The sequence below is a fragment of the Oncorhynchus keta genome, chromosome 4 (assembly GCF_023373465.1).
Source record: "Oncorhynchus keta strain PuntledgeMale-10-30-2019 chromosome 4, Oket_V2, whole genome shotgun sequence".
Taxonomy (NCBI): Eukaryota; Metazoa; Chordata; class Actinopteri; order Salmoniformes; family Salmonidae; genus Oncorhynchus; species Oncorhynchus keta.
The window spans coordinates 9297979-9325662 of record NC_068424.1 but is presented as its reverse complement, the minus strand read 5'-3'; the positions used below and the strand labels follow the sequence as shown (position 1 = coordinate 9325662).

At 45.6% G+C, this 27684-nt stretch overlaps 1 protein-coding gene across 4 annotated transcripts in view; it reads right to left on the bottom strand.

The window, feature by feature from the left end:
- LOC118372902 (netrin-G1-like) overlaps nt 1-27684 on the bottom strand; it is an 808457-nt gene that overhangs the window by 148761 nt on the left and 632012 nt on the right. For all 4 annotated transcript variants that reach the window (XM_052499380.1, XM_052499374.1, XM_052499376.1 and 1 more), the window contains exon 3: nt 26292-26935. In XM_052499380.1, the coding sequence (XP_052355340.1) occupies nt 26292-26935 (644 nt within the window). The remainder of the gene's footprint in view (nt 1-26291; nt 26936-27684) is intronic.

Sequence of the window (27684 nt, the reverse complement as noted above, 5' to 3'; positions counted from 1 at the left end):
CCCCCTGTATGTCTCTCTAATTCCTCGTTCCCCCTGTATGTCTCTCTTATTCCTCGTTCCCCCTGTATGTCTCTCTTATTCCTCGTTCCCCCTGTATGTCTCTCTAATTCCTCGTTCCCCCTGTATGTCTCTCTAATTCCTTGTTCACCTTGTATGTCTCTCTAATTCCTCGTTCCCCCTGTATGTCTCTCTAATTCCTCGTTCCCCCTGTATGTCTCTCTAATTCCTCGTTCCCCCTGTGTGTCTCTCTAATTCCTCATTCCCCCTGTGTGTCTCTCTAATACCTTGTTCCCCCTTTTGCATCTCTTTAATTCCTCGTTCCCCCTGTATGTCTCTCTTATTCCTCATTCCCCTGTATGTCTCTCTTATTCCTCGTTCCCCCTGTATGTCTCTCTAATTCCTCGTTCCCCTGTATGTCTCTCTAATTCCTTGTTCACCTTGTATGTCTCTCTAATTCCTCGTTCCCCCTGTATGTCTCTCTAATTCCTCGTTCCCCCTGTATGTCTCTCTAATTCCTCGTTCCCCCTGTATGTCTCTTTAATTCCTCGTTCCCCCTGTATGTCTCTCTTATTCCTCGTTCCCCCTGTATGTCTCTCTAATTCCTCGTTCCCCTGTATGTCTCTTTAATTCCTCGTTCAACCTGTATGTCTCTCTTATTCCTCGTTCCCCCTGTATGTCTCTCTAATTCCTTGTTCCCCCTGTGTGTCTCTCTAATACCTCATTCCCCCTGTGTGTCTCTTTAATTCCTTGTTCCCCCTGTATGTCTCTCTAATACCTGATTCCCCCTGTATGTCTCTCTAATACATCATTCCCCTGTATGTCTCTCTAATTCCTCGTTCCCCCTGTGTGTCTCTCTAATACCTCATTCCCCCTGTATGTCTCTCTAATTCCTCGTTCCCCCTGTGTGTCTCTCTAATACCTCATTCCCCCTGTGTGTCTCTCTAATTCCTCGTTCCCCCTGTGTGTCTCTCTAATACCTCATTCCCCCTGTGTGTCTCTTTAATTCCTCGTTCCCCCTGTATGTCTCTCTAATTCCTCGTTCCCCCTGTATGTCTGCCTTTAATTCCTCGTTCCCCCTGTATGTCTCTCTTATTCCTCGTTCCCCCTGTATGTCTCTCTTATTCCTCGTTCCCCTGTATGTCTCTCTAATTCCTCGTTCCCCCTGTATGTCTCTTTAATTCCTTGTTCCCCCTGTATGTCTCTCTTATTCCTCGTTCCCCCTGTATGTCTCTCTAATTCCTCGTTCCCCCTGTATGTCTCTCTAATTCCTCGTTCCCCCTGTATGTCTCTTTAATTCCTCGTTCAACCTGTATGTCTCTCTTATTCCTCGTTCCCCCTGTATGTCTCTCTAATTCCTTGTTCCCCCTGTGTGTCTCTCTAATACCTCATTCCCCCTGTGTGTCTCTTTAATTCCTTGTTCCCCCTGTATGTCTCTCTAATACCTGATTCCCCCTGTATGTCTCTCTAATACATCATTCCCCCTGTATGTCTCTCTAATTCCTCGTTCCCCCTGTGTGTCTCTCTAATACCTCATTCCCCTGTATGTCTCTCTAATTCCTCGTTCCCCCTGTGTGTCTCTCTAATACCTCATTCCCCCTGTGTGTCTCTCTAATTCCTCGTTCCCCTGTGTGTCTCTCTAATACCTCATTCCCCCTGTGTGTCTCTTTAATTCCTCGTTCCCCCTGTATGTCTCTCTAATTCCTCGTTCCCCCTGTATGTCTGCCTTTAATTCCTCGTTCCCCCTGTATGTCTCTCTTATTCCTCGTTCCCCCTGTATGTCTCTCTTATTCCTCGTTCCCCTGTATGTCTCTCTAATTCCTCGTTCCCCCTGTATGTCTCTTTAATTCCTTGTTCCCCCTGTATGTCTCTCTTATTCCTCGTTCCCCTGTATGTCTCTCTAATTCCTCGTTCCCCCTGTATGTCTCTCTAATTCCTCGTTCCCCTGTATGTCTCTCTAATTCCTCGTTCCCCCTGTATGTCTCTTTAATTCCTCGTTCAACCTGTATGTCTCTCTTATTCCTCGTTCCCCCTGTATGTCTCTCTAATACCTCGTTCCCCCTGTGTGTCTCTTTAATTCCTCATTCCCCTGTATGTCTCTATTATTCCTCGTTCCCCCTGTATGTCTCTCTAATACATCATTCCCCCTGTATGTCTCTCTAATTCCTCGTTCCCCTGTGTGTCTCTCTAATACCTCATTCCCCATGTATGTCTCTCTAATTCCTCGTTCCCCCTGTGTGTCTCTCTAATACCTCATTCCCCTGTATGTCTCTCTAATTCCTCATTCCCCTGTGTGTCTCTCTTATTCCTCGTTCCCCCTGTATGTCTCTCTAATTCCTCGTTCCCCCTGTATGTCTCTCTAATTCCTTGTTCACCTTGTATGTCTCTCTAATTCCTCGTTCCCCTGTATGTCTCTCTAATTCCTCGTTCCCCCTGTATGTCTCTCTAATTCCTCGTTCCCCCTGTGTGTCTCTCTAATTCCTCATTCCCCCTGTGTGTCTCTCTAATACCTTGTTCCCCCTTTTGCATCTCTTTAATTCCTCGTTCCCCCTGTATGTCTCTCTTATTCCTCATTCCCCTGTATGTCTCTCTTATTCCTCGTTCCCCCTGTATGTCTCTCTAATTCCTCGTTCCCCCTGTATGTCTCTCTAATTCCTTGTTCACCTTGTATGTCTCTCTAATTCCTCGTTCCCCCTGTATGTCTCTCTAATTCCTCGTTCCCCCTGTATGTCTCTCTAATTCCTCGTTCCCCCTGTATGTCTCTTTAATTCCTCGTTCCCCCTGTATGTCTCTCTTATTCCTCGTTCCCCTGTATGTCTCTCTAATTCCTCGTTCCCCTGTATGTCTCTCTAATTCCTCGTTCCCCCTGTATGTCTCTCTAATTCCTCGTTCCCCCTGTATGTCTCTTTAATTCCTCTTTCAACCTGTATGTCTCTCTTATTCCTCGTTCCCCCTGTATGTCTCTCTTATTCCTCGTTCCCCGGTATGTCTCTCTAATTCCTTGTTCCCCTGTGTGTCTCTCTAATACCTCATTCCCCCTGTGTGTCTCTTTAATTCCTCATTCCCCTGTATGTCTCTCTAATACCTCATTCCCCCTGTATGTCTCTCTAATTCCTCGTTCCCCCTGTGTGTCTCTAATACCTCATTCCCCCCTGTATGTCTCTCTAATTCCTCGTTCCCCCTGTGTGTCTCTCTAATACCTCATTCCCCCTGTGTGTCTCTCTAATACCTCGTTCCCCCTTTTGCATCTCTTTAATTCCTCGTTCCCCCTGTATGTCTCTCTTATTCCTCGTTCCCCCTGTATGTCTCTCTTATTCCTCGTTCCCCCTGTATGTCTCTCTAATTCCTCGTTCCCCCTGTATGTCTCTCTAATTCCTTGTTCACCTTGTATGTCTCTCTAATTCCTCGTTCCCCCTGTATGTCTCTCTAATTCCTCGTTCCCCCTGTATGTCTCTCTAATTCCTCGTTCCCCTGTATGTCTCTTTAATTCCTCGTTCCCCCTGTATGTCTCTCTTATTCCTCGTTCCCCCTGTATGTCTCTCTTATTCCTCGTTCCCCCTGTATGTCTCTCTAATTCCTCGTTCCCCCTGTATGTCTCTCTAATTCCTCGTTCACCCTGTATGTCTCTCTAATTCCTCGTTCCCCCTGTATGTCTCTCTAATTCCTCGTTCCCCCTGTATGTCTCTTTAATTCCTCGTTCCCCCTGTATGTCTCTCTAATTCCTCGTTCCCCCTGTATGTCTCTTTAATTCCTCGTTCCCCCTGTATGTCTCTCTTATTCCTCGTTCCCCCTGTATGTCTCTCTTATTCCTCGTTCCCCCTGTATGTCTCTTTAATTCCTCGTTCCCCCTGTATGTCTCTCTAATTCCTCGTTCCCCCTGTATGTCTCTTTAATTCCTCGTTCCCCCTGTATGTCTCTCTTATTCCTCGTTCCCCCTGTATGTCTCTCTTATTCCTCGTTCCCCCTGTATGTCTCTCTAATTCCTCGTTCCCCCTGTGTGTCTCTCTAATACCTCATTCCCCCTGTGTGTCTCTCTAATACCTCATTCCCCCTGTGTGTCTCTTTAATTCCTCGTTCCCCCTGTGTGTCTCTCTAATACCTCATTCCCCCTGTGTGTCTCTTTAATTCCTCGTCCCCCCTGTATGTCTCTCTAGGGCCCAATGACGCCCACAGTCAGGACACAGACAGAGACGCAGGGCCCAATGACGCCCACAGTCAGGACACAGACAGAGACGCAGGGCCCAATGACGCCTACAGTCAGGACACAGACAGACGCAGGGCAGGGCCCAATTACGCCCACAGTCAGGACACAGACAGAGACGCAGGGCCCAATGACGCCCACAGCCAGGACACAGACAGATGCTGGGCCCAATGACGCCCACAGTCAGGACACAGATAGACGCCGGGCAGGGCCCAATGACGCCCACAGTCAGGACACAGACAGAGACGCAGGGACCAATGATACCTACAGTCAGGACACACACAGACAGATGCCGGGCCCAATGACGGCCACAGTCAGGACACAGACAGATGCCGGGCAGGGCCCAATGACGCCCACTGTCAGGACACAGACAGATGCCGGGCAGGGCCCAATGACGCCAAGGACTGTGGCGGTCATGACATTTTGTCAGACAGTTATTGTCATGAATAAGCCTGCCGGTCTCACCGTAATTGACTGTTAATTAAATCCCACACATTTAGTATCTCCAGGCCTCCACACATACTAGCTGATACATACAAGCTGCTGCTGTTGCACAAAGTCTTAATAAATCAAAGTAATAAACATCATCACAATAAATACACAATTTATTATAGGCAGATCTGAAGAAACATGTGGAAAATGTATTTCAGAAGAACAGAATATGAGTTTGGCCTACTACTGTTATCTATGTGCCATGCCACGGGCTGCAGTCAAACTAGGCTGATGAGTCCAGTGCCATTATTTATATTTAGGGATGGTGAGTAACAGATTACAATCAGTGTCGGTTGGAGATGTTTAAGATGGGTTTTTTTTGAGCATGGCCTTATTTCTATTGGATGACTGTCATTCATATTTCATTAATCTAGCTCAATGTAACACATGTAATATATAGGCATATGAATAGGCTCTAATATATAGGCATATGAATAGGCTCTAATATATAGGCATATGAATAGGCTCTAATATATAGGCATATGAATAGGCTCTAATATATAGGCATATGAATAGGCTCTAATATATAGGCATATGAATAGGCTCTAATATATAGGCATGTGAATAGGCTCTAATATATAGGCATATGAATAGGCTCTAATATATAGGCATATGAATAGGCTCTAATATATAGGCATATGAATAGGCTCTAATATATAGGCATATGAATAGGCTCTAATATATAGGCATATGAATAGGCTCTAATATATAGGCATATGAATAGGCTCTAATATATAGGCATATGAATAGGCTCTAATATATAGGCATATGAATAGGCTCTAATATATAGGCATGTGAATAGGCTCTAATATATAGGCATGTGAATAGGCTCTAATATATAGGCATATGAATAGGCTCTAATATATAGGCATGTGAATAGGCTCTAATATATAGGCATGTGAATAGGCTCTAATATATAGGCATATGAATAGGCTCTAATATATAGGCATATGAATAGGCTCTAATATATAGGCATGTGAATAGGCTCTAATATATAGGCATATGAATAGGCTCTAATATATAGGCATGTGAATAGGCTCTAATATATAGGCATATGAATAGGCTCTAATATATAGGCATATGAATAGGCTCTAATATATAGGCATATGAATAGGCTCTAATATATAGGCATATGAATAGGCTCTAATATATAGGCATGTGAATAGGCTCTAATATGCCTTGGGGTGTTTTGAATTAATACATCACCCTTGAAAGTGCCGTCTATGTTGTTGTTGTTGTTTGGCTTTGAAACAACATCCACAACAACCATGTTTTCCACTCAGTTTCAACCTGTTGCTAAACTTCTTCAAATTGATAAATCACAGGGAGGTGAGTTTTAAAAGCAAGATACTGTTTTGATAAGAAGAGATTACCGTGACTCAACAGCTGTAATATGGTCACCGCGACAACTCTACCCACAGCCAGAACACAAACAGACGCAGATGCCAGATAGCTGCCCAATCGACACCCACAGGTAGGACACAAACAGATGCCAGATAGTTAGCTGCTCAACGACGCCCACAACCAGAACACAAACAGACGCAGATGCCAGATAGCTGCCCAACTAAGCCCACAGCCAGGACACAAAGAGATGCCAGGTAGCGCCCAATGAAGCCCATAGCCAGGACACAGACAGACGCCAGGGAGGTGGCCCAACGACGTCCACAGCCAGTACACAGACAGACAGATGCCAGGCGGCACCCCAACGACGCCCATAGCCAGTACACAGACAGACAGACGCCAGGCGGCACCTCAACAACACCCACAGCCAGTAAACAGACAGAGAGATGCCAGGCGGCGCCCCAACGACTCCCATAGCCAGTACACAGACAGAGAGATGCCAGGCAGCGTCCCAACGACTCCCATAGCCAGTACACAGACAGACAGACAGACGCCAGGCGGCGCCCCAACGACACCCACAGCCAGTACACAGACAGACAGACAGACGCCAGGCGGCGCCGCAACGACGCCCACAGCCAGTACACAGACAGACAGACGCCAGGCGGTGCCCCAACGACGCCCACAGCCAGTACACAGACAGACGCCAGGCGGCGCCCCAACGACTCCCACAGCCAGTACACAGACAGACGCCAGGCGGCGCCCCAACGACACCCACAGCCAGTACACAGACAGACAGACAGACGCCAGGCGGCGCCGCAACGACGCCCACAGCCAGTACACAGACAGACGCCAGGCGGTGCCCCAACGACGCCCACAGCCAGTACACAGACAGACGCCAGGCGGCGCCCCAACGACTCCCACAGCCAGTACACAGACAGACGCCAGGCGGCGCCCCAAAGACGCCCATAGCCAGTACACAGACAGTCAGTGGCCAGCCGGCGCCCCAACGACACCCACAGCCAGTACACAGACAGACAGACGCCAGGCGGTGCCCCAACGACGCCCACAGCCAGTACACAGACAGACAGACGCCAGGCGGCGCCACAACGACTCCCATAGCCAGTACACAGCCAGACAGACGCCAGGCGGCGGCCCAACGACACCCACAGCCAGTACACAGACAGACGCCAGGCGGCGCCCCAACGACGCCAACAATAAGTGATTGATTAGAGAGCTGGAGATGTGGATGGCAGCTACGCTATTAAAATCTAGTACGGAAACAGATCTGGATTTTGAAAAGCAACGTCTATGGGAGATAATAATGGTGACTGGGGTACTGTGGTGTGTTGTTATTAGTTTAATGGTGGAAGCTCTTCTAGTCCGTAGTTGTGTGGGGAGAGAGAGAGAGAGAGAGAGAGAGAGAGAGAGAGAGAGAGAGAGAGAGAGAGAGAGAGAGAGAGAGAGAGAGAGAGAGAGAGATAATGAGAGATGCTGAGAGAGATAATGAGAGAGAGATAGTGAGAGAAAGACAATGAGAGAGAGAGAGAGATAGGATAGAAGGATGGAGGATATACTGTGGGTAAAAACAGCATGTTGATGAGAGAGGTCGAAGAAGAATGGCAAGCTAACAGGCGGGCTAAAAACAGACAAATAAAAGGGCAGAACGGCATCTCTGAACACACAACTCGCCGGCCCTTGTCACAGATTGGCTAATGCAGCAGACGACCACACCGGGTTCCACTCCTGTCAGCTAAAACAATGAAGAAGAGTCTCCAGTGGGCACTCCAACAGGAGTGGTTGAGGAGTGGACAAACATCACCTGGAAAATGACAGTTTACATGAGTGGCTTGCGCCAGACCTCCACCCAATAGAACATCTTTGGGATTAGACGGAACGGTCTGTTTTGCAGCATGAATGTACCACCGTCTGCAGCAACTGCATGGTGCATCAGCAGAATGTCATCTTGTTAAATTCCAAAAAGAATTCAGGCTGATCTGGAGGCAAGGGGGGGGTGTCTGACCAGGTACCAGATGGGTGTACCTTATAAACTGTCCGGTGAGTGTATGACAACCACTCAGACAGAATGTATTGTTAGAGAAGAGGTGTTGGAGCTGTTTGATACTTGTTGAGGCCTCATAATAAACCCCTTCTTGGAAGACAGAACAGACAGGAAGTAACAAGGCTGAGCAACCATCTGTCAGACTCCATCACAGAGAGTGATGCTGCTTGTCTATTGGTTCCATCATAGGCTTATTGTACGACTTTTCCTCTGCTATAGCCAGGGCTATCGGGAAAATCGACAAGACAGAGATATTAAAGAGGGTCAGAAGCTGTTTACATGCTCCCTGTGTTCGCACAACGGATTATCAGACTCTCATCATATTCACCTCACACTCTGCATATGCTCATTGGAGGGAGGAGGGTGATGACGTGGAGGGACGAGGGCGACGACGTGGAGGGAGGAGGGCGACATGGAGGGAGGAGGGTGGTGTGGAGGGAGGAGGGTGACGTGGAGGGAGGAGGGCGACATGGAGGGAGGAGGGTGGTGTGAAGGGAGGAGGGTGATGACGTGGAGGGAGGAGGGCGACGTGGAGGGAGGAGGGTGATGTGGAGGGAGGAGGGCGACGTGGAGGAAGGAGGGTGATGTGGAGGGAGGAGGGCGACGTGGAGGAAGGAGGATGATGTGGAGGGAGGAGGTTGACGTGGAGGGAGGAGGGCGACGTGGAGGGAGGAGGGCGACGTGGAGGGAGGAGGGTGATGTGGAGGGAGGAGGGTGACGTGGAGGGAGGAGGGCGACGTGGAGGGAGGAGGGTGATGTGGAGGGAGGAGGGCGACGTGGAGGAAGGAGGATGATGTGGAGGGAGGAGGTTGACGTGGAGGGAGGAGGTTGACGTGGAGGGAGGAGGGTGATGTGGAGGGAGGAGGGTGACGTGGAGGGAGGAGGGCGACGTGGAGGGAGGAGGGTGATGTGGAGGGAGGAGGGCGACGTGGAGGAAGGAGGATGATGTGGAGGGAGGAGGTTGACGTGGAGGGAGGAGGGCGACGTGGAGGGAGGAGGGTGATGTGGAGGGAGGAGGGTGACGTGGAGGGAGGAGGGCGACGTGGAGGGAGGAGGGCGACATGGAGGGAGGAGGGTGATGTGGAGGGAGGAGGGTGACGTGGAGGGAGGAGGGCGACATGGAGGGAGGAGGGCGACGTGGAGGGAGGAGGGTGATGACGTGGAGGGAGGAGGGCGACGTGGAGGGAGGAGGGCGACGACGTGGACGGAGGAGGGCGACGTGGAGGGAGGAGGGCGACGTGGAGGGAGGAGGGTGACGTGGAAGGAGGGCGACGTGGAGGGAGGAGGGCGACGTGGAGGGAGGAGGGCGATGTGGGCGACGTGGAGGGAGGAGGGTGACGTGGAGGGAGGAGGGCGACGTGGGCGACGTGGAGGGAGGAGGGCGACGTGGAGGGAGGAGGGCGACGTGGAGGGAGGAGGGCGACGTGGACAACGTGGAGGGAGGAGGGTGACGTGGCGGGAGGAGGGCGACGTGGAGTGAGGAGGGCGACATGGAGGGAGGAGGGCGACATGGAGGGAGGAGGGTGATGGCGTGGAGGGAGGAGGGCGACGTGGAGGGAGGACAACGTATCCAATTGACCACCAGAGACATTCTTCAAAGGACTCGGTTGGGCAACACGGCCTTCCATCTACCACCAACCTACCGAGGCGCAGCTCAGAGTAAATATTTATTGCATTTTCCTTTTAATTTAGAATGCATAAGATACTGTATTTACGATAGCACAGCTTTTTCCCTTTGTTCCTCAGTCCTCCCGCTCTTTCACTCAAACCCAGCCCCTATTATTTTGTGTAACAAGCTGTCATATCTGTTCCGCCCGCTAAGGACGTTTTCCTTCCTGATGTAATTTGTAATCAAGTTATGATTAATTGTGTGTATGTGTAATTCTGTGTGATTAGTAAGGTATTTAGTAAATAATTAAACCCAATTTTGTATTGGTAATTCAACTTGTTAGCCAGGAAGATAAAATAATTTACAACTTTCAGATGAGACTGAATTAAGGTGACGATTAATATTGACTGCTATTGATGTAAAATATTACTAGGTCTTTAAGAGTTTATTCGGAAGATAACAGCTCTATAAATATTATTTTGTGGTGCCCGACTCTCTCGTTAATTACATTTACATGATTAGCTCAATCAGGTGATATTAATTAGGGAGAAATTATTTGATAGAATAGCATGTCATATCAATTAATCTAGCATAGCCAAATACACGACAAGGTGGAGGGAGGAGGACGAGGTGGAAGGAGGAGGAGGAAGAGGTGGAGTGAGGAGGAAGAGGTGGAGGGAGGAGGAGGACGAGGTGGAGGGAGGAGGATGAGGTGGAGGGAGGAGGACGAGGTGGAGGGAGGAGGATGAGGTGGAGGGAGGAGGACGAGGTGGAGGGAGGAGGATGAGGTGGAAGGAGGAGGACGAGGTGGAGGGAGGAGGATGAGGTGGAGGGAGGAGGAGGACGAGGTGGAGGGAGGAGGAGGAAGAGGTGGAGGGAGGAGGATGACGTGGTTGGAGGAGGAAGACGAGGTGGAAGGAGGAGGAGGAGGACGAGGTGGAGGCAGGAGGATGAGGTGGAGGGAGGAGGAGGACGAGGTGGAGGGAGGAGGAGGAAGAGGTGGAGGGAGGAGGATGACGTGGTTGGAGGAGAAAGAAGAGGTGGATATGGGAGCTGAGATTTGTGGCTCACAGGCCTGACAAACTGACTGGTTGAGTGAGAGAGAGAGAGAAAGAAAGAGGTAGAGAGAGTTGAATTGAATTGAACTGAGAGAGGGCAGTGTGCACATATCCTGTCTTCTCTTGAGAGCCAGGTCTGCCTACGGCAGCCTTTCTCATAGCCTTGCAATTGAGAAAGGCCGCCGTAGGCAGACCTGGCTCTCAAGAGAAGACATGCTATGTGCACACTGCCCACAAAATGAGATGGAAACTCAGAGAGAGAGAGAGAGGTAAAGATGAGAGAGAGATATTGTAAAGAGGGTGCAAAGAGAGAGACAGAGAGAGAGGGAAGGTTGAGCACTATCAATCAAAGTGTATGATATTAATCTTGGCAGCAGAAGGCCGACCCCAGAGAGAGGTAGGAAGTCAAATAAAATCAAATGCACTCACTACTGTAAGTCGCTCTGGGTAAGAGTGTCTGCTAAATGACATGAAGTGTAAAAAAATGTAGATATAAAATGTATATATAAAATATAGATATATAAAATATAGATATATAAATGTATAAAATATAGATATATATAATAATAGATATATAAATGTATATATAAAATATAGATATATAAATGTATATATAAAATATAGATATATAAATGTATATATAAAATATGGATATATAAATGTATATATAAAATATAGATATATAAAATATAGTTATATAAAATATAGATATATAAATGTATATATAAAATATAGATATATATAATATAGATATATAAATGTATATATAAAATATAGATATATAAAATATAGATATATAAATGTATATATAAAATATAGATATATAAAATATAGATATATAAATGTATATATTAAATATAGATATATCAAATATAGATATATAAATGTATAAAATATAGATATATAAAATATAGATATATAAATGTATATATAAAATATAGATATATAAATGTATATATAAAATATAGATATATAAATGTATATATAAAATATAGATATATAAATGTATATATAAAATATAGATATATAAAATATAGATATATAAATGTATATATTAAATATAGATATATCAAATATAGATATATAAATGTATATATAAAATATAGATATATAAATGTATATATAAAATATAGATATATAAAATATAGATATATAAATATATATATAAAATATAGATATATAAATGTATATATAAATATAGATATATAAATATATATATAAAATATAGATATATAAATATATATATAAAATATAGTTATATAAATGTATAAAATATAGATATATAAATGTATAAAATATAGATGTATAAATATAGATATATAAATATAGATATATAAATGTAGATATATAAATATAGATATATAAATATATATATAAAATATAGATATATAAATATAGATATATAAATGTATATATAAAATATATATCTTTAATATAGATATATAAATATATATATATAATATATATATATAAATGTATAAAATATAGATATATAAATATAGATATATAAATATAGATATATAATATAGATATATAAATATAGATATATAAATGTATATATAAAATATAGATATATAATATAGATATATAAATATATATATAAAATATAGATATATAAATATATATAAAATATAGATATATAAAATATAGATATATAAATGTATATATAAAATATAGATATATAATATAGATATATAAATATATATATAAAATATAGATGTATAAATATATATATAAAATATAGATATATAAAATATAGATATATAAATGTATAAAATATAGATATATACATGTTTCACCCCCGTTTCTACACCAATACACACATCTTTTCCCCTAAAAATCTTTTAAATATACTCTGAAGTGAGCAGGAGCGTTTTGCTGTCGAGCCATGCATGCGTGTGTGTGTGTGTGTGTGTGTGTGTGTGTGTGTGTGTGTGTGTGTGTGTGTGTGTGTGTGTGTGTGTGTGTGTGTGTGTGTGTGTGTGTGTGTGTGTGTGTGTGTGTGTGTGTGTGTGTGGGGGGGTGCGTGTGTGTGTGTCCCTCCCTTCCTTTCCTCTCACCATCCCTCTCTTCCTTTCCTCTCCCAATCGCTCTCTTCCTCTCACAGTCCCTCCCTTCCTCTCCTCTCACCATCCCTCTCCTCCTCTCCTCTCACCATCCCTCTCTTCCTCTCTTCTCACCATCCCTCTCTTACTCTCCTCTCGCCATCCCTCTCTTCCTCTCCTCTCACCATCCCTCTCTTCCTCTCCTCTCACCATCCCTCTCTTCCTCTCCTCTCACCATCCCTCTCTTCCTCTCCTCTCACCATCCCTCTCTTCCTCTCCTCTCACCATCCCTCTCTTCCTCTCCTCTCACCATCCCTCTCTTCCTCTCCTCTCACCATCCCTCTCTTCCTCTCCTCTCACCATCCCTCTCTTCCTCTCCTCTCACCATCCCTCTCTTCCTCTCCTCTCACCATCCCTCTCTTCCTCTCCTCTCACCATCCCTCTCTTCCTCTCCTCTCGCCATCCCTCTCTTCCTCTCCTCTCACCATCCCTCTCTTCCTCTCTTCTCACCATCCCTCTCTTCCTCTCCTCTCACAGTCCCTTTAATTGATCTTCCTCCCACGAAGAGGGATTGCGTTACAGCAACAGCTTGCACAGCCTCTAGGTTATGTGGACATTTGTACATATAAAATTGTTTCCTACACCAAACTGACATATGGAAGTAGTGTTTGTGGATAAGGAGATGACGGGATGATAAATGAGGTGACAGAACCAATTGAGTGTGTGATTACGCATCATCCCCAGGCCTTACCCACAATCCTCCTTGATGAGTCACCTCAGACACAGACAGGATATGCATTGCCCACTAATTGTCAGCACTAAATAGAGGACATCTATGATATAACAAGATACACCAATACACAGCCAATACACCACACTAGGGCACACACACACACACTCCAACTTAGTCCATTTTTGGTAAACATAACCCATCATCCATAAATCAAATCACCACCATGATTATAGTGTATAGTGTAAGTGTATCCCCAGATGGACTATGTATTGCTGTATGAGGTAATGGGTCACTGATAACACATTCTGTAGGCTAGTTATGTTCAGAATACAACGACTAATAAAAACTGCTGATGCTAAAAAGCTGAAACGCAGACTGCAGCACAAGGTGAAGGTGTAGAGAGAGAGAGAGAGACTGAGGAGAAAGAGAAAGAGAGAGAGACAGAGAAACTGAGGGGAGAGAGAGAGATAGGGGGGGGAGAGAAACTGAGGAGAGAGAGAGAGAGAGAGAGAGAGAGAGAGAGAGAGAGAGAGACAGAGAAACTGAGGAGAGAGAGAGAGACAGAGAAACTGAGGGGAGAGAGAGAGACAGAGAAACTGAGGAGAGAGAGAGAGAGAGAGAGAGAGAGAGAGAGAGAGAGAGAGAGAGAGAGAGAGAGAGAGAGAGAGAGAGAGAGAGGAGAGAGTGCAAGAGAGAAAGAGAGAGAAACGGGGAGAGAACTGAGGAGAAGAGATGTGGAAGGACTTATTCAGCAGGGGAAGTGAACAGGGAGAAATATGAAATTAGCACAAATTGATTATCTGTCCACCATGGGCAGCCCTAGGAGCAACTCAAGCAGAGCAGGAGAGGAGGGAAAAAAACGGATTGACTTCTAAATCGCTGGCTGGACTGCTTCCTCTGGAGAGGTGGAATAGCTGGACTGCTTCCTCTGGAGAGGTGGAATAGCTGGGCTGCTTCCTCTGGAGAGGTGGAATAGCTGGGCTGCTTCCTCTGGAGAGGTGGAATAGCTGGGCTGCTTCCTCTGGAGAGGTGGAATAGCTGGGCTGCTTCCTCTGGAGAGGTGGAATAGCTGGGCTGCTTCCTCTGGAGAGGTGGAATAGCTGGGCTGCTTCCTCTGGAGAGGTGGAATAGCTGGGCTGCTTCCTCTGGAGAGGTGGAATAGCTGGGCTGCTTCCTCTGGAGAGGTGGAATAGCTGGGCTGCTTCCTCTGGAGAGGTAGAATAGCTGGGCTGCTTCCTCTGGAGAGGTGGAATAGCTGGGCTGCTTCCTCTGGAGAGGTGGAATAGCTGGGCTGCTTCCTCTGGAGAGGTAGAATAGCTGGGCTGCTTCCTCTGGAGAGGTAGAATAACTGGGCTGCTTCCTCTGGAGAGGTGGAATAGCTGGGCTGCTTCCTCTGGAGAGGTGGAATAGCTGGGCTGCTTCCTCTGGAGAGGTGGAATAGCTGGGCTGCTTCCTCTTGGGAGATAGAATCCACGGGTCCAACAGCTGTATTGAAACTACAGGCCTATTACTATAATAGTGGTATGGAAATAACAAAGTAATAACAGTATAATAAAATATGTTGATATGTTTTCATGTTTCTATGTTCATTTGTCATAAAATAGCCCTCCAGCTAAACGGATTGGGCTAATTAGGATATACACTAGTTTAAAAGTTTGGGGTCACTTAGAAATGTCTTTGTTTTTCAAAGAAAAGCCATTTTTTTTGTCCATTAAAATAACATAAAATTTATCAGAAATACAGTGTAGACATTGTTAATGTTGTAAATGACTATTGTAGCTGGAAACGGCTCATTTTTAATGGAAAAGGCCCATTATCAGCGACCATCACTCCTGTGTTATAATGGCACATTGTGTTAGCTAATCCAAGTTCATAATTTTAAAAGGCTAATTGATCATTAGAAAACCCTTTTGCAATTATGTTAGCACAGCTGAAAACTGTTGTTCTGATTAAAGGAGCAATAAAACTGGCCTTCTTTAGACTAGTTGAGTATCTGGAGCATCAGCATTTGTGGGTTCGATTACAGGCTCAAAAGGGCCAGAAACAAAGACGTTTCTTCTGAAACTGATCAGTCTATTCTTGTTCTGAGAAATATAGGCTATTCCATGCGAGAAATTGCGAGAAACTGAAGATCTCATACAACGCTGTACTACTCCCTTCACAGAACAGCACAAACTGGCTCTAACCACAATAGAAAGAGGATTGGGAGGCCCCGGTGCACAACTGAGCAAGAGGACAAGTACATTAGAGTGTTATTAGACGCCTCACAAGTCCTCAACTGACAGCTTCATTAAATAGTTTCCGCAAAACACCAGTCCCGAAGACACTGATCCCCTAGAAGTGTTAAATTAAAATAAATTAAATTAAATAGCCATTTGCTTATTCGGCTTAATCTACCAACCAATCATCTCCCACAACACCTTTCCCTCCCCGTACCCAAGCACACCACAAACATAGAGCCATGCCTTGCTGTCGTGTGATTCGCTAAAATTTTATTATGACAAATGGTTTACTCAGTAGGTCACTCCCATAGAATTTTATGGTCACTAAGGACAACTTTGAATCCTTGATGTGCCAAGCTTATTTGCGCTGTGCGTAATAGCCTTGGGACGAGGTACTGCAAGCCCTGCTATAACATATACGGTTTATAGGTCGAGGAGGTCTGTCCTTTCGTCCCTTAGAGGCAAATGGCTCAGCAATGTGCTGTTTCAGAGATAGAGGAGTTCAGTGTGCAACAGACAGGACAGGGTTAGGAAAACATTTGGCTTACTCACACCCAGTCAGTCAGTCAGACACTCAGTCAGTCAGTCAGTCAGTCAGTCAGTCAGTCAGACACTCAGTCAGTCAGTCAGTCAGACACTCAGTCAGTCAGTCAGTCAGTCAGACACTCAGTCAGTCAGTCAGACACTCAGTCAGTCAGTCAGACACTCAGTCAGTCAGTCAGACACTCAGTCAGTCAGTCGACCATGCGCACACACACAGCCTCTTTAATGCATTCAATGATACTGGGACAGACAGAAAAAGTTATCATACATTTCTCCCATTGAACTGACTACCTGTCTACCACAGCATAATGGTGAAGAATCTACTACTGTAGGTCTTTACCTTCCTTCCCACACTGCCTTGCAGCAGATGTCTGGATAGGAAATTGAATTGCAACTCCCAAGGGCTGGATGTTAAATTGGTGAAACAAACTTGTATTTATTTTTTTCATCCAACTTTTTTTTTAGATGTTGGTTCGAGAAAAGTTGCAAAATAGCTGGTTAAAGTTGTGTTCGTTGGGCGCTTCCAATTTCCCCATTTCACTGACAGCGGGGAAACTCGAATTGTGGAATTAGATGCTTGACATCCATTTCTCCAAAACAATGTTGTTTAAGGGAGCCTGCTGCGTCTATCCTGTCAAGTAAGCACTAGCCACGCACACACAGAGAAGTGAATTCTAGAAACTAAAAGGATTAATTGGCTGTCCCCATAGAAAAACCCTTTTAAAGAACACTTGTTGGTTCCAAGGTAGAACCCTTTTGGTTCCAAGTAGAACCCTTTTGGTTCCAAGGTAGAACCCTTTTGATTCCAAGTAGAACTGTCTCCACTTGAGGGTTCTACATTGAGCCTAAAATGGTTCAACCTGGAACTGTTCCTTCTGATGGTGGTGTGTGTTCATGTATAATTCAGAGGAGGGATCGAGGGCCATTAGTGTGTTAGATGAGAGAGAAATAGGGAGAGAGGTTATGCTCTCTGTCTTCCTTTGCTCTCCCTCCCTCCCTCTCTCTCTCTCTCTTTCTCTCTGGCATGATAGCCTTGACTTCGAACTGGAGGTTGGATGGTATATTTTTCATCCCTCAATGACAGAATTGAAAACCAGGCATGAATAACGAATGCTGTTTCCACAAAACAACTTTTAGTATGCATTGACTAGGTGTCTACTGTTAGTATGCATTGACTAGGTGTCTACTGTTAGTATGCATTGACTAGGCGTCTACTGTTAGTATGCATTGACTAGACGTCTACTGTTAGTATGCATTGACTAGGCGTCTACTGTTAGTATGCATTGACTAGGCATCTACTGTTAGTATGCATTGACTAGGCGTCTACTGTTAGTATGCATTGACTAGGCATCTACTGTTAGTATGCATTGACTAGGCGTCTACTGTTAGTATGCATTGACTAGGCGTCTACTGTTAGTATGCATTGACTAGGCGTCTACTGTTAGTATGCATTGACTAGGCGTCTACTGTTAGTATGCATTGACTAGGCATCTACTGTTAGTATGCATTGACTAGGCGTCTATTGTTAGTATGCATTGACTAGGCGTCTACTGTTAGTATGCATTGACTAGGCATCTACTGTTAGTATGGTTTGACTAGGCGTCTACTGTTAGTATGCATTGACTAGGCATCTACTGTTAGTATGCATTGACTAGGCGTCTACTGTTAGTATGGATTGACTAGGCGTCTACTGTTAGTATGCATTGACTAGGCATCTACTGTTAGTATGCATTGACTAGGCATCTACTGTTAGTATGCATTGACTAGGCGTCTAGTTTGACCAACTTTGTCCTCTTTGTCCTCTCGGGCTCATCCTCTCGTTCGCTTTCTTCCCCTGACCTACTTTGGGCAGCTTGTAATATTGCTACGGCTCTATTCCTTTGTCCCTCAGTGTGCTGGAGAAGACTGGGATCATTCAAGTCTCTCCTGTCTTATCCTAGCGGCTGGAGAAGTCCAATGACACTGGATGGATCCCACCTCCCTGGCCCTGCCCAATTGCTCCCAATACGTCCTGTGGAATTGTATTCTGGGGGGTTAAGGAGCTTATCTGTCTTGGAAAGGGCTAAGCAGTGATTCGCCATGGGAGCGGGAGGGCAGTGTAAAACCTTTCTGTGCAGAGTATCTCATTAAAGCTGAACTCTGTGTTTGTTACCTCTTGGAACACAGAGGGGGGCATTTCTTCACAGCCCCACATCACTCACTCCTTCCCCAAATCATCCAGCCGCCTGGTATAAACCACTACTCCAGTCTGATAACTCACAATCACCAGTCCCACAAGGATGTATCCTTCTCGTCAACATTTAGAACGATAGGAGAGAACAAACATTTCTTACAATATCATTCTTCATTTTATAGAAGGCAGCAGAACTAATCTTTGTTCCCCAACTATTGTCCATTGTTAATTTCCCTTTGATTATTTTGTTCAATACCGTCACTGGTCCTCCCGCAAAACAAAAGAGGCAGAAATTATATTTCTGTGTAAGGCATTCAATGTCACACTCCCTTACAGCACACGGCTAGGCTATATGTCCCACTAATCCACTCCAGAGGGAGTAACAGTGCATCCTGCTGTCTGTTCCTGAATCCACCATCAACTGCTTTTGGATATTTTACCTTTCCCGGTAATAGACCAATGAGAATCACTATAGGAGCCATCATTCACACGCTTTGAAGGTATAAGCGACAAGGCACCCACTCCAATATCCAAAACCAAGCCTTGAGGCTTCAGTTCCTCTGCTCTGCATACTGCTCTGTGATCCATCATGCATGAAGAGTAAAACAAGAACAATTAAGAATTCATTTCACCTTCCCCTTTAACCATATTCAGGGAAGTTAAATTAGAAATCACAGCGGAAAACAGTTACACTTAAGTCAATGCCTCGGCAACTCTTTGACTCTTTTAACTGCATCAAGACAAACAAGAGGAAACATTGTCTATCTCTCTAACTGCTAGCTAACAGGGTAATATCATGTTGTGTTTATGTTGTTGTATCTCTGTAACTGCTAGCTAACAGGGTCATATCATGTTGTGTTTATATTGTTGTATCTCTGTAACTGCTAGCTAACAGGGTCATATCATGTTGTGTTTATATTGTTGTATCTCTCTAACTGCTAGCTAACAGGGTAATATCATGTTGTGTTTATGTTGTTGTATCTCTGTAACTGCTAGCTAACAGGGTCATATCATGTTGTGTTTATGTTGTTGTATCTCTGTAACTGCTAGCTAACAGGGTCATATCATGTTGTGTTTATGTTGTTGTATCTCTCTAACTGCTAGCTAACAGGGTCATATCATGTTGTTGTATCTCTGTAACTGCTAGCTAACAGGGTAATATCATGTTGTTGTATCTCTCTAACTGCTAGGTAACAGGGTAATATCACGTTGTGTTTATATTGTTGTATCTCTCTAACTGCTAGCTAACAGGGTCATATTATGTTGTTGTATCTCTGTAACTGCTAGCTAACAGGGTAATATCATGTTGTGTTTATGTTGTTGTATCTCTGTAACTGCTAGCTAACAGGGTAATATCATGTTGTGTTTATGTTGTTGTATCTCTGTAACTGCTAGCTAACAGGGTAATATCATGTTGTGTTTATGTTGTTGTATCTCTGTAACTGCTAGCTAACAGGGTCATATCATGTTGTGTTTATGTTGTTGTATCTCTGTAACTGCTAGCTAACAGGGTAATATCATGTTGTGTTTATGTTGTTGTATCTCTGTAACTGCTAGCTAACAGGGTAATATCATGTTGTGTTTATGTTGTTGTATGTCTCTCCGGAGACATTAAACACTAATGAGAAAAAATGTGGTGACCCGGTGTGTTCCGATGCTTCTACCTCTTATCTACCTTCCATCAGCTAATAAACAGCTGAGCCAGTTGCTGCTCACCAAATTAAAATAGTGTGTTAGCTAGAAAGCTGAGAGAGGATCTTTGCTAATTAAGGAAGCTGACGGCTGAAGAACACTTAAAGATCATTAAAGGTAGACTAGTACTAACTGGAGGATGGGGGATTCATCCCAAATGGCACGTTATTCGTCCTATGGGCCCTCATCAAAAGTAGTGCAGTACAAAGGGAATAGGGCACCATTGGGGACACAGCCAACATGTACGGCACATCTCTTTAGTATTTCAGTTAGTAGAAACAGGGTTCTGTAAATGTGTTCAGGACTGGGGCAGTTAGTAGAAACAGGGTTCTGTAAATGTGTTCAGTACTGGGGCAGTTAGTAGAAACAGGGTTCTGTAAATGTGTTCAGTACTGGGGCAGTTAGTAGAAACAGGGTTCTGTAAATGTGTTCAGGACTGGGGCAGTTAGTAGAAACAGGGTTCTGTAAATGTGTTCAGTACTGGGGCAGTTAGTAGAAACAGGGTTCTGTAAATGTGTTCAGGACTGGGGCAGTTAGTAGAAACAGGGTTCTGTAAATGTGTTCAGGACTGGGGCAGTTAGTAGAAACAGGGTTCTGTAAATGTGTTCAGTACTGGGGCAGTTAGTAGAAACAGGGTTCTGTAAATGTGTTCAGGACTGGGGCAGTTAGTAGAAACAGGGTTCTGTAAATGTGTTCAGGACTGGGGCAGTTAGTAGAAACAGGGTTCTGTAAATATGTTCAGTACTGGGGCAGTTAGTAGAAACAGGGTTCTGTAAATGTGTTCAGTACTGGGGCAGTTAGTAGAAACAGGGTTCTGTAAATGTGTTCAGGACTGGGGCAGTTAGTAGAAACAGGGTTCTGTAAATGTGTTCAGTACTGGGGCAGTTAGTAGAAACAGGGTTCTGTAAATGTGTTCAGTACTGGGGCAGTTAGTAGAAACAGGGTTCTGTAAATGTGTTCAGGACTGGGGCAGTTAGTAGAAACAGGGTTCTGTAAATATGTTCAGTACTGGGGCAGTTAGTAGAAACAGGGTTCTGTAAATATGTTCAGTACTGGGGCAGTTAGTAGAAACAGGGTTCTGTAAATGTGTTCAGGACTGGGGCAGTTAGTAGAAACAGGGTTCTGTAAATATGTTCAGTACTGGGGCAGTTAGTAGAAACAGGGTTCTGTAAATGTGTTCAGGACTGGGGCAGTTAGTAGAAACAGGTTTCTGTAAATGTGTTCAGTAGTAGTAGAAACATTATTTTCTGAAAAGCAGTTCCACTATCAAGAGTAGTCAAAGGAATTGGTTAGGAAAGGAACCCTTTAGACTGGCATATTCTTGGCTCAAAGCAGAAATAACTAAATGTGATTCTCCCTAAAACAGCTGTAGATATTCTAAAGAGGTGAATTGTAGTGATGCTGATTGATTGCAAGGCCATGTTTTGCCGTGAGTACAATTCTTTTTCAGTTTCGGTGATTCATATTACAAATCAAATTAATTTCTATCAGCCTAGCGTGTCAGCGCCTACAGTAGCTGACATAAACTATCAGCATTTACATTACATTATCTTTTTGGCATGTGTAACAGTGGTGAGATATTAACTATGTATTATGGACGTGACTATGTATATTTCATTTCAGTCAAACTGAATCCTGAACTATCCTGCTCTATCAATTATTCTGTCCAGAATCACACTGTATTATTTTGGCAATACTCACTAAATAATAAAACAAACTATAGCCACATACCGAAGACACACACAATAACATTATAAAGCACATTGTCACGCCTTGGTCATTGTAATTTGTGTTTTCGTTATATATTTGGTCAGGCCAGGGTGTGACATGGGTTTATATATTGTATTTTCGTATTGGGGTTTGTAGTATTTGGGATTGCGGCTGAGTAGGGGTGTTGTTAGGCTTGGCTGCCTGAGGCGGTTCTCAATCAGAGTCAGGTGATTCTCGTTGTCTCTGATTGGGAACCGTATTTAGGTAGCCGGGGTTTCACTGTGTATTTCGTGGGTGACTGTTCCTGTCTCTGTGTAGTTTCACCAGATAGGCTGTAATTAGGTTTCACGTTCCGTTTGTTGTTTTGTATTTTGTATAGTTATTTCATGTGTCACTTTTTCCATTAAAGTCATGAGTAACCACCACGCTGCATTTCGGTCCGTCTCTCTTTCTACAAACGAAGAACGCCGTTACAGAATCACCCACCACACTCGGACCGAGCAGCGTGTTAACAGGCAGCAGCGAAGGGAGGACGTTATGGACAGCAAAGGCATGGATTATACGACATGGGAAGAAATAGACAGGTGGGCGGCCGACCCAAAGAGAATGCCGGAGCCCGCCTGGGATTCGCTGGAGCAGTGCGAAGAGGGCTATAGGCGAATGAAGTCGAAAAGAAAGACACGGCGGCGCAGAGCTAAATCCGAAAGTCACCCCCAAATATTTATTGGAGGAGGGCTCAGGGAGAGAGTAGCAGAGTCAGGAGTCAGACCTGAGTCAGACCTGAGCCTACTCTCCCTGTTAATCGTGAGGAGCAGCGATATAAGGACTTCTGGTCTTGGGAGATGATATTAGACGGAAGAGGACCCTGGGCTCAGCCTGGAGAATATCGCCGTCCCAAGGAAGAACTAGAGGCGGCTAAAGCGGAGAGGCACTGGTATGAGGAGGCAGCACGGCGACGCGGATGGAAGCCGAAAAGCAGCCCAAAAAAATTATTGGGGGGGGCTTAAAGGGAGTATGGCTATGCCAGGTAGGAAACCTGCGCAAACTCCCTGTGCTTATCGGTGGGCTAGAGAGACCGGGCAGACACTGTGTTATGCTATGGAGCGCACGGTGTTTCCAGTGCGGGTGCATACCCCGGTGCGGCACATATCAGCCCTTTGTATTGGCCGGGCTAGAGTGGGCATCGGGAAAGGTAAGGTTGGGCAGGCTCGGTGCTCAAGAGCTCCAGTGCGCCTGCACGGTCCGGTCTATCCAGAGCCACCTCCACACATCAGTCCTCCGGTAGCAGCTCCCTGCACCAGCCTTCCTGTGCGTGTCCTCGATCCTGTAGCACCAGTTCCAGCACCACGCACCAGGCCTTCTGTGCGCCTCACCTGTTCAGCACAGCCAGAGCCTTCCTTCCCTCCTGCGCTGTCGGAGTCTCCCGCCTGTTCAGCGCTATCAGAGCCTTCCTCCTCTACAGCGCTGCCGGAGCCTCCTGTCTGTTCAGAGCAGCCTGAGCTGCCAGTCTGCAGGGAGCTGTCAGTCTGCAAGGTGCTGTCAGTCTGCAAGGAGCTGCCAGTCTGCAGGGTGCTGTCAGCCTGCATGGAGCAGTCAGAGCTGTCAGTCTGCATGAAGCAGCCAGAGCTGTCAGTCTGCAAAGAGCTGTCAGTCTGCAAGGAGCTGTCAGTCTGCAAGGAGCTGTCAGTCTGCAAGGAGCTGCCAGTTTGCAGGGTGCTATCAGCCTGCATGGAGCAGTCAGAGCTGTCAGTCTGTATGAAGCAGCCAGAGCTGCCAGTCTGCAAGGAGCTGTCAGCCTGCATAGAGCAGCTAGATCTGCCAGTCAACCAGATTCTTCCAGATCTGCCAGTCAACCAGTCTCTTCCAGATCTGCCAGTCTGCATAGAGCAGCTAGATCTGCCAGTCAACCAGATTCTTCCAGATCTGCCAGTCAACCAGTCTCTTCCAGATCTGCCAGTCTGCATAGAGCAGCTAGATCTGCCAGTCAGCCATGATCTTCTAGATCTGCCAGTCAACCAGATTCTACCAGATCTGCCAGTCAACCAGAATCTTCCAGATCTGCTAGTCAACCTGAATCTTCCATATCCGCCAGCCAGCCAGGATCTACCGGAGCCTACTACCTACCTGAGCTTCATCTTAGTACTAGGCTTCCTCTCAGTACTGGGCTTCCACTCAGTACTGGGCTTTCTCTCAGTACTGGGCTTCCCCTCAGTCCCGAGCTGCCCCTCAGTCCCGAGCTGCCTCAAACCCGAGCTGCCCCTCAGTCACTAGCTGCTCCTCAGTTCAGTGGGGTTCTGGGTGAGGAGTATTATGCCATGGTCGGCGGCGAAGGTTGATTATCCCAGGACACGAAGGGGAGGAACTAGGACATTAATGGAGTGGGGTCCACGTCCCGAGCCGGAACCGCCACCATGGACAGACGCCCACCCGGACCCTCCTTTGTATTTTGTATAGTTATTTAATGTGTCACTTTTTCCATTAAAGTCATGAGTAACCACCACGCTGCATTTCGGTCCGACTCACTTTCTACAAACGGAGAACGCCGTTACACACATGTAAACCCAGTCAACCTCTGACTGAAAACTAATTCAAATCTGTGGCAGATAAAGGCTCCATACGTTGGAACCTCATTGTGAAAGAACTAAACCAAACACGCCAAGGTAACATGTAACACATAGAGCTATCGTCTATTTTGTACCATGTATACTTAGAATAGCAAAGTATGAATCTATTTTGTTGAAATATACACAAAAAATTTGCCTTCATCAAAGCACAGTGTGAGAGCTTACCTACTTGGTCTCTGACGGAAACGTGGACCCCATTACAATATACGGAGGGAACATCATGGACCCCATTACAATATGTAGAGGGAACATCATGGACCCCATTACAATATGTAGAGGGAACATCATGGACCCCATTACAATATGTAGAGGGAACATCATGGACCCCATTACAATATGTAGAGGGAACATCATGGACCCCATTACAATATGTAGAGGGAACATCATGGACCCCATTACAATATGTAGAGGGAACATCATGGACCCCATTACAATATGTAGAGGGAACATCATGGACCCCATTACAATATACGGAGGGAACATCATGGACCCCATTACAATATGTAGAGGGAACATCATGGACCCCATTACAATATGTAGAGGGAACATCATGGACCCCATTACAACGTGGAGAGGGAACATCATGGACCCCATTACAACGTGCAGAGGGAACATCATGGACCCCATTACAACGTGAAGAGGGAACATCGTGGACACCATAACAACGTGGAGAGGGAACATCATGGACACCATAACAACGTGGAGAGGGAACATCATGGACACCATAACAACGTGGAGAGGGAACATCGTGGACACCATAACAACGTGGAGAGGGAACATCATGGACACCATAACAACGTGGAGAGGGAACATCATGGACACCATAACAACGTGGAGAGGGAACATCATGGACACCATAACAACGTAAAGAGGGAACATCATGGACACCATAACAACGTGGAGAGGGAACATTATGGACACCATAACAACGTGGAGAGGGAACATCATGGACACCATAACAACGTGGAGAGGGAACATCATGGACACCATAACAACGTGGAGAGGGAACATCGTGAACACCATAACAACGTGGAGAGGGAACATTATGGACACCATAACAACGTGGAGAGGGAACATCATGGACACCATAACAACGTGAAGAGGGAACATCGTGGACGCCATAACAACGTGGAGAGGGAACATCGTGGACACCATAACAACGTGGAGAGGGAACATCATGGACACCATAACAACGTAAAGAGGGAACATCGTGGAGACCATAACAACGTGGAGAGGGAACATCGTGGACGCCATAACAACGTAAAGAGGGAACATCATGGACACCATAACAACGTGGAGAGGGAACATCATGGACACCATAACAACGTGGAGAGGGAACATCATGGACACCATAACAACGTGGAGAGGGAACATCGTGGACACCATAACAACGTGGAGAGGGAACATCATGGACACCATAACAACGTGGAGAGGGAACATTATGGACACCATAACAACGTGGAGAGGGAACATCGTGGACCCCATTACAACGTGCAGAGGGAACATCGTGGACCCCATTACAACGTGCAGAGGGAACATCGTGGACCCCATTACAACGTGCAGAGGGAACATCGTGGACCCCATTACAACGTGCAGAGGGAACATCGTGGACCCCATTACAACGTGCAGAGGGAACATCGTGGACCCCATTACAACGTGCAGAGGGAACATCGTGGACCCCATTACAACGTGCAGAGGGAACATCGTATGTGCAGGAGTTCGCTTTTCTAAAATGAACATGAAAAAAAATCAGTGATGTAAGATGCACAAGTGCACATAGTCTGAACCTTACCTGCCCTGCACCTTGATATCAGAGATGGCGTAGAAGTATCTGGACAGGTTGTTCTCGTCCACCATGGTGGCCCCGGTGGCCGGTCGGAGGAGCCGGACCCTCAGGTCTGTAATGGTGAAGAAGTCCCTCAGGTTCTTGGTAGTGTCTAACTGACCGTAGAGGGATGCCATGTTGTGGAGGTGTGGCCCGGCGAACAGTGCGAAACGGTCCTTGATCTCGAAGCGGACGGTTTTAGCGTTCTTCCACACGTAGCCCCTGGAGTATTCCTCGGTACAGATGATGTCTAGAAGTGTGTGCTGGGTCAGGTCCTGGACAGTCTTGTGCTCCATGGTGAAGGCGTCAAGACAGTCTGTGGCGTAGAACTGGTAGGGTTGCCAGGTCTTACCGTAGTCCAGAGACTTCTCCAGAACCATCTGTTCCGGGCGTCCGGACTCGAAGGTGACCACGATGTCGTCGGTCAGCTCGATGGTTTTTTTCCAGGACAGTGTGATGTTGACCAGGAGGGCCCTGGGGTATTTCTTCCAGGAACTGGACTGCCAGAAGGTTGTGGGGTTCCGACCTTCGAAATCGAACATGAGCTCCGGAGGGTGGGCCAGGTCCTCGTTTTGGGCGTCGCATTCGTTGTTACACATGTAAGGATTCTCCTACAAGACAGGAAATAATAGAGGAAGAGATTTAGGAATCTTAACGGTAAACAATAATGAAGGTACCAAAAGCTTCTTTTTATGAGCCTTGAGTCCTCTGTGTTGAAAAAATATACTTGTAAGGATATACTCCCTGCAGCATACAGCACAGATGCCTAGTACGACTGTGACACTGATAACTGTGTAATAGTAATTGATGTGCTTGTGGGGTCCAGGGTTCTCGCTGTGGTGCTGAGTGAGTGACTAGTCCAGTAGAAAACACCTAGAGACATTTTTTTTATGGGGACGTTTCAGAGAAGTCTCCCTCCACCTCCAACTTACACCCTATCTCTTCAGTTAAGTCCACCTCCGACTTACACCCTATCTCTTCCGAGAAGTCCACCTCTGACTTACACCCTATCTCTTGAGTTAGGTCCACCTCTGACTTACACCCTCTCTTCAGAGATGTCTACCTCTGATTTACACCCTATCTCTTCAGAGAAGTCCACCTCTGATTTACACCCTATCTCTTCAGAGAAGTCCACCTCTGACTTACACCCTCTCTTCAGAGAAGTCGACCTCTGACTTACACCCTATCTCTTCAGAGAAGTCCACCTCTGATTTACACCCTATCTCTTCAGAGAAGTCCACCTCTGATTTACACCCTATCTCTTCAGAGAAGTCCACCTCTGATTTACACCCTATCTCTTCAGAGAAGTCCACCTCTGATTTACACCCTATCTCTTCAGAGAAGTCGACCTCTGACTTAC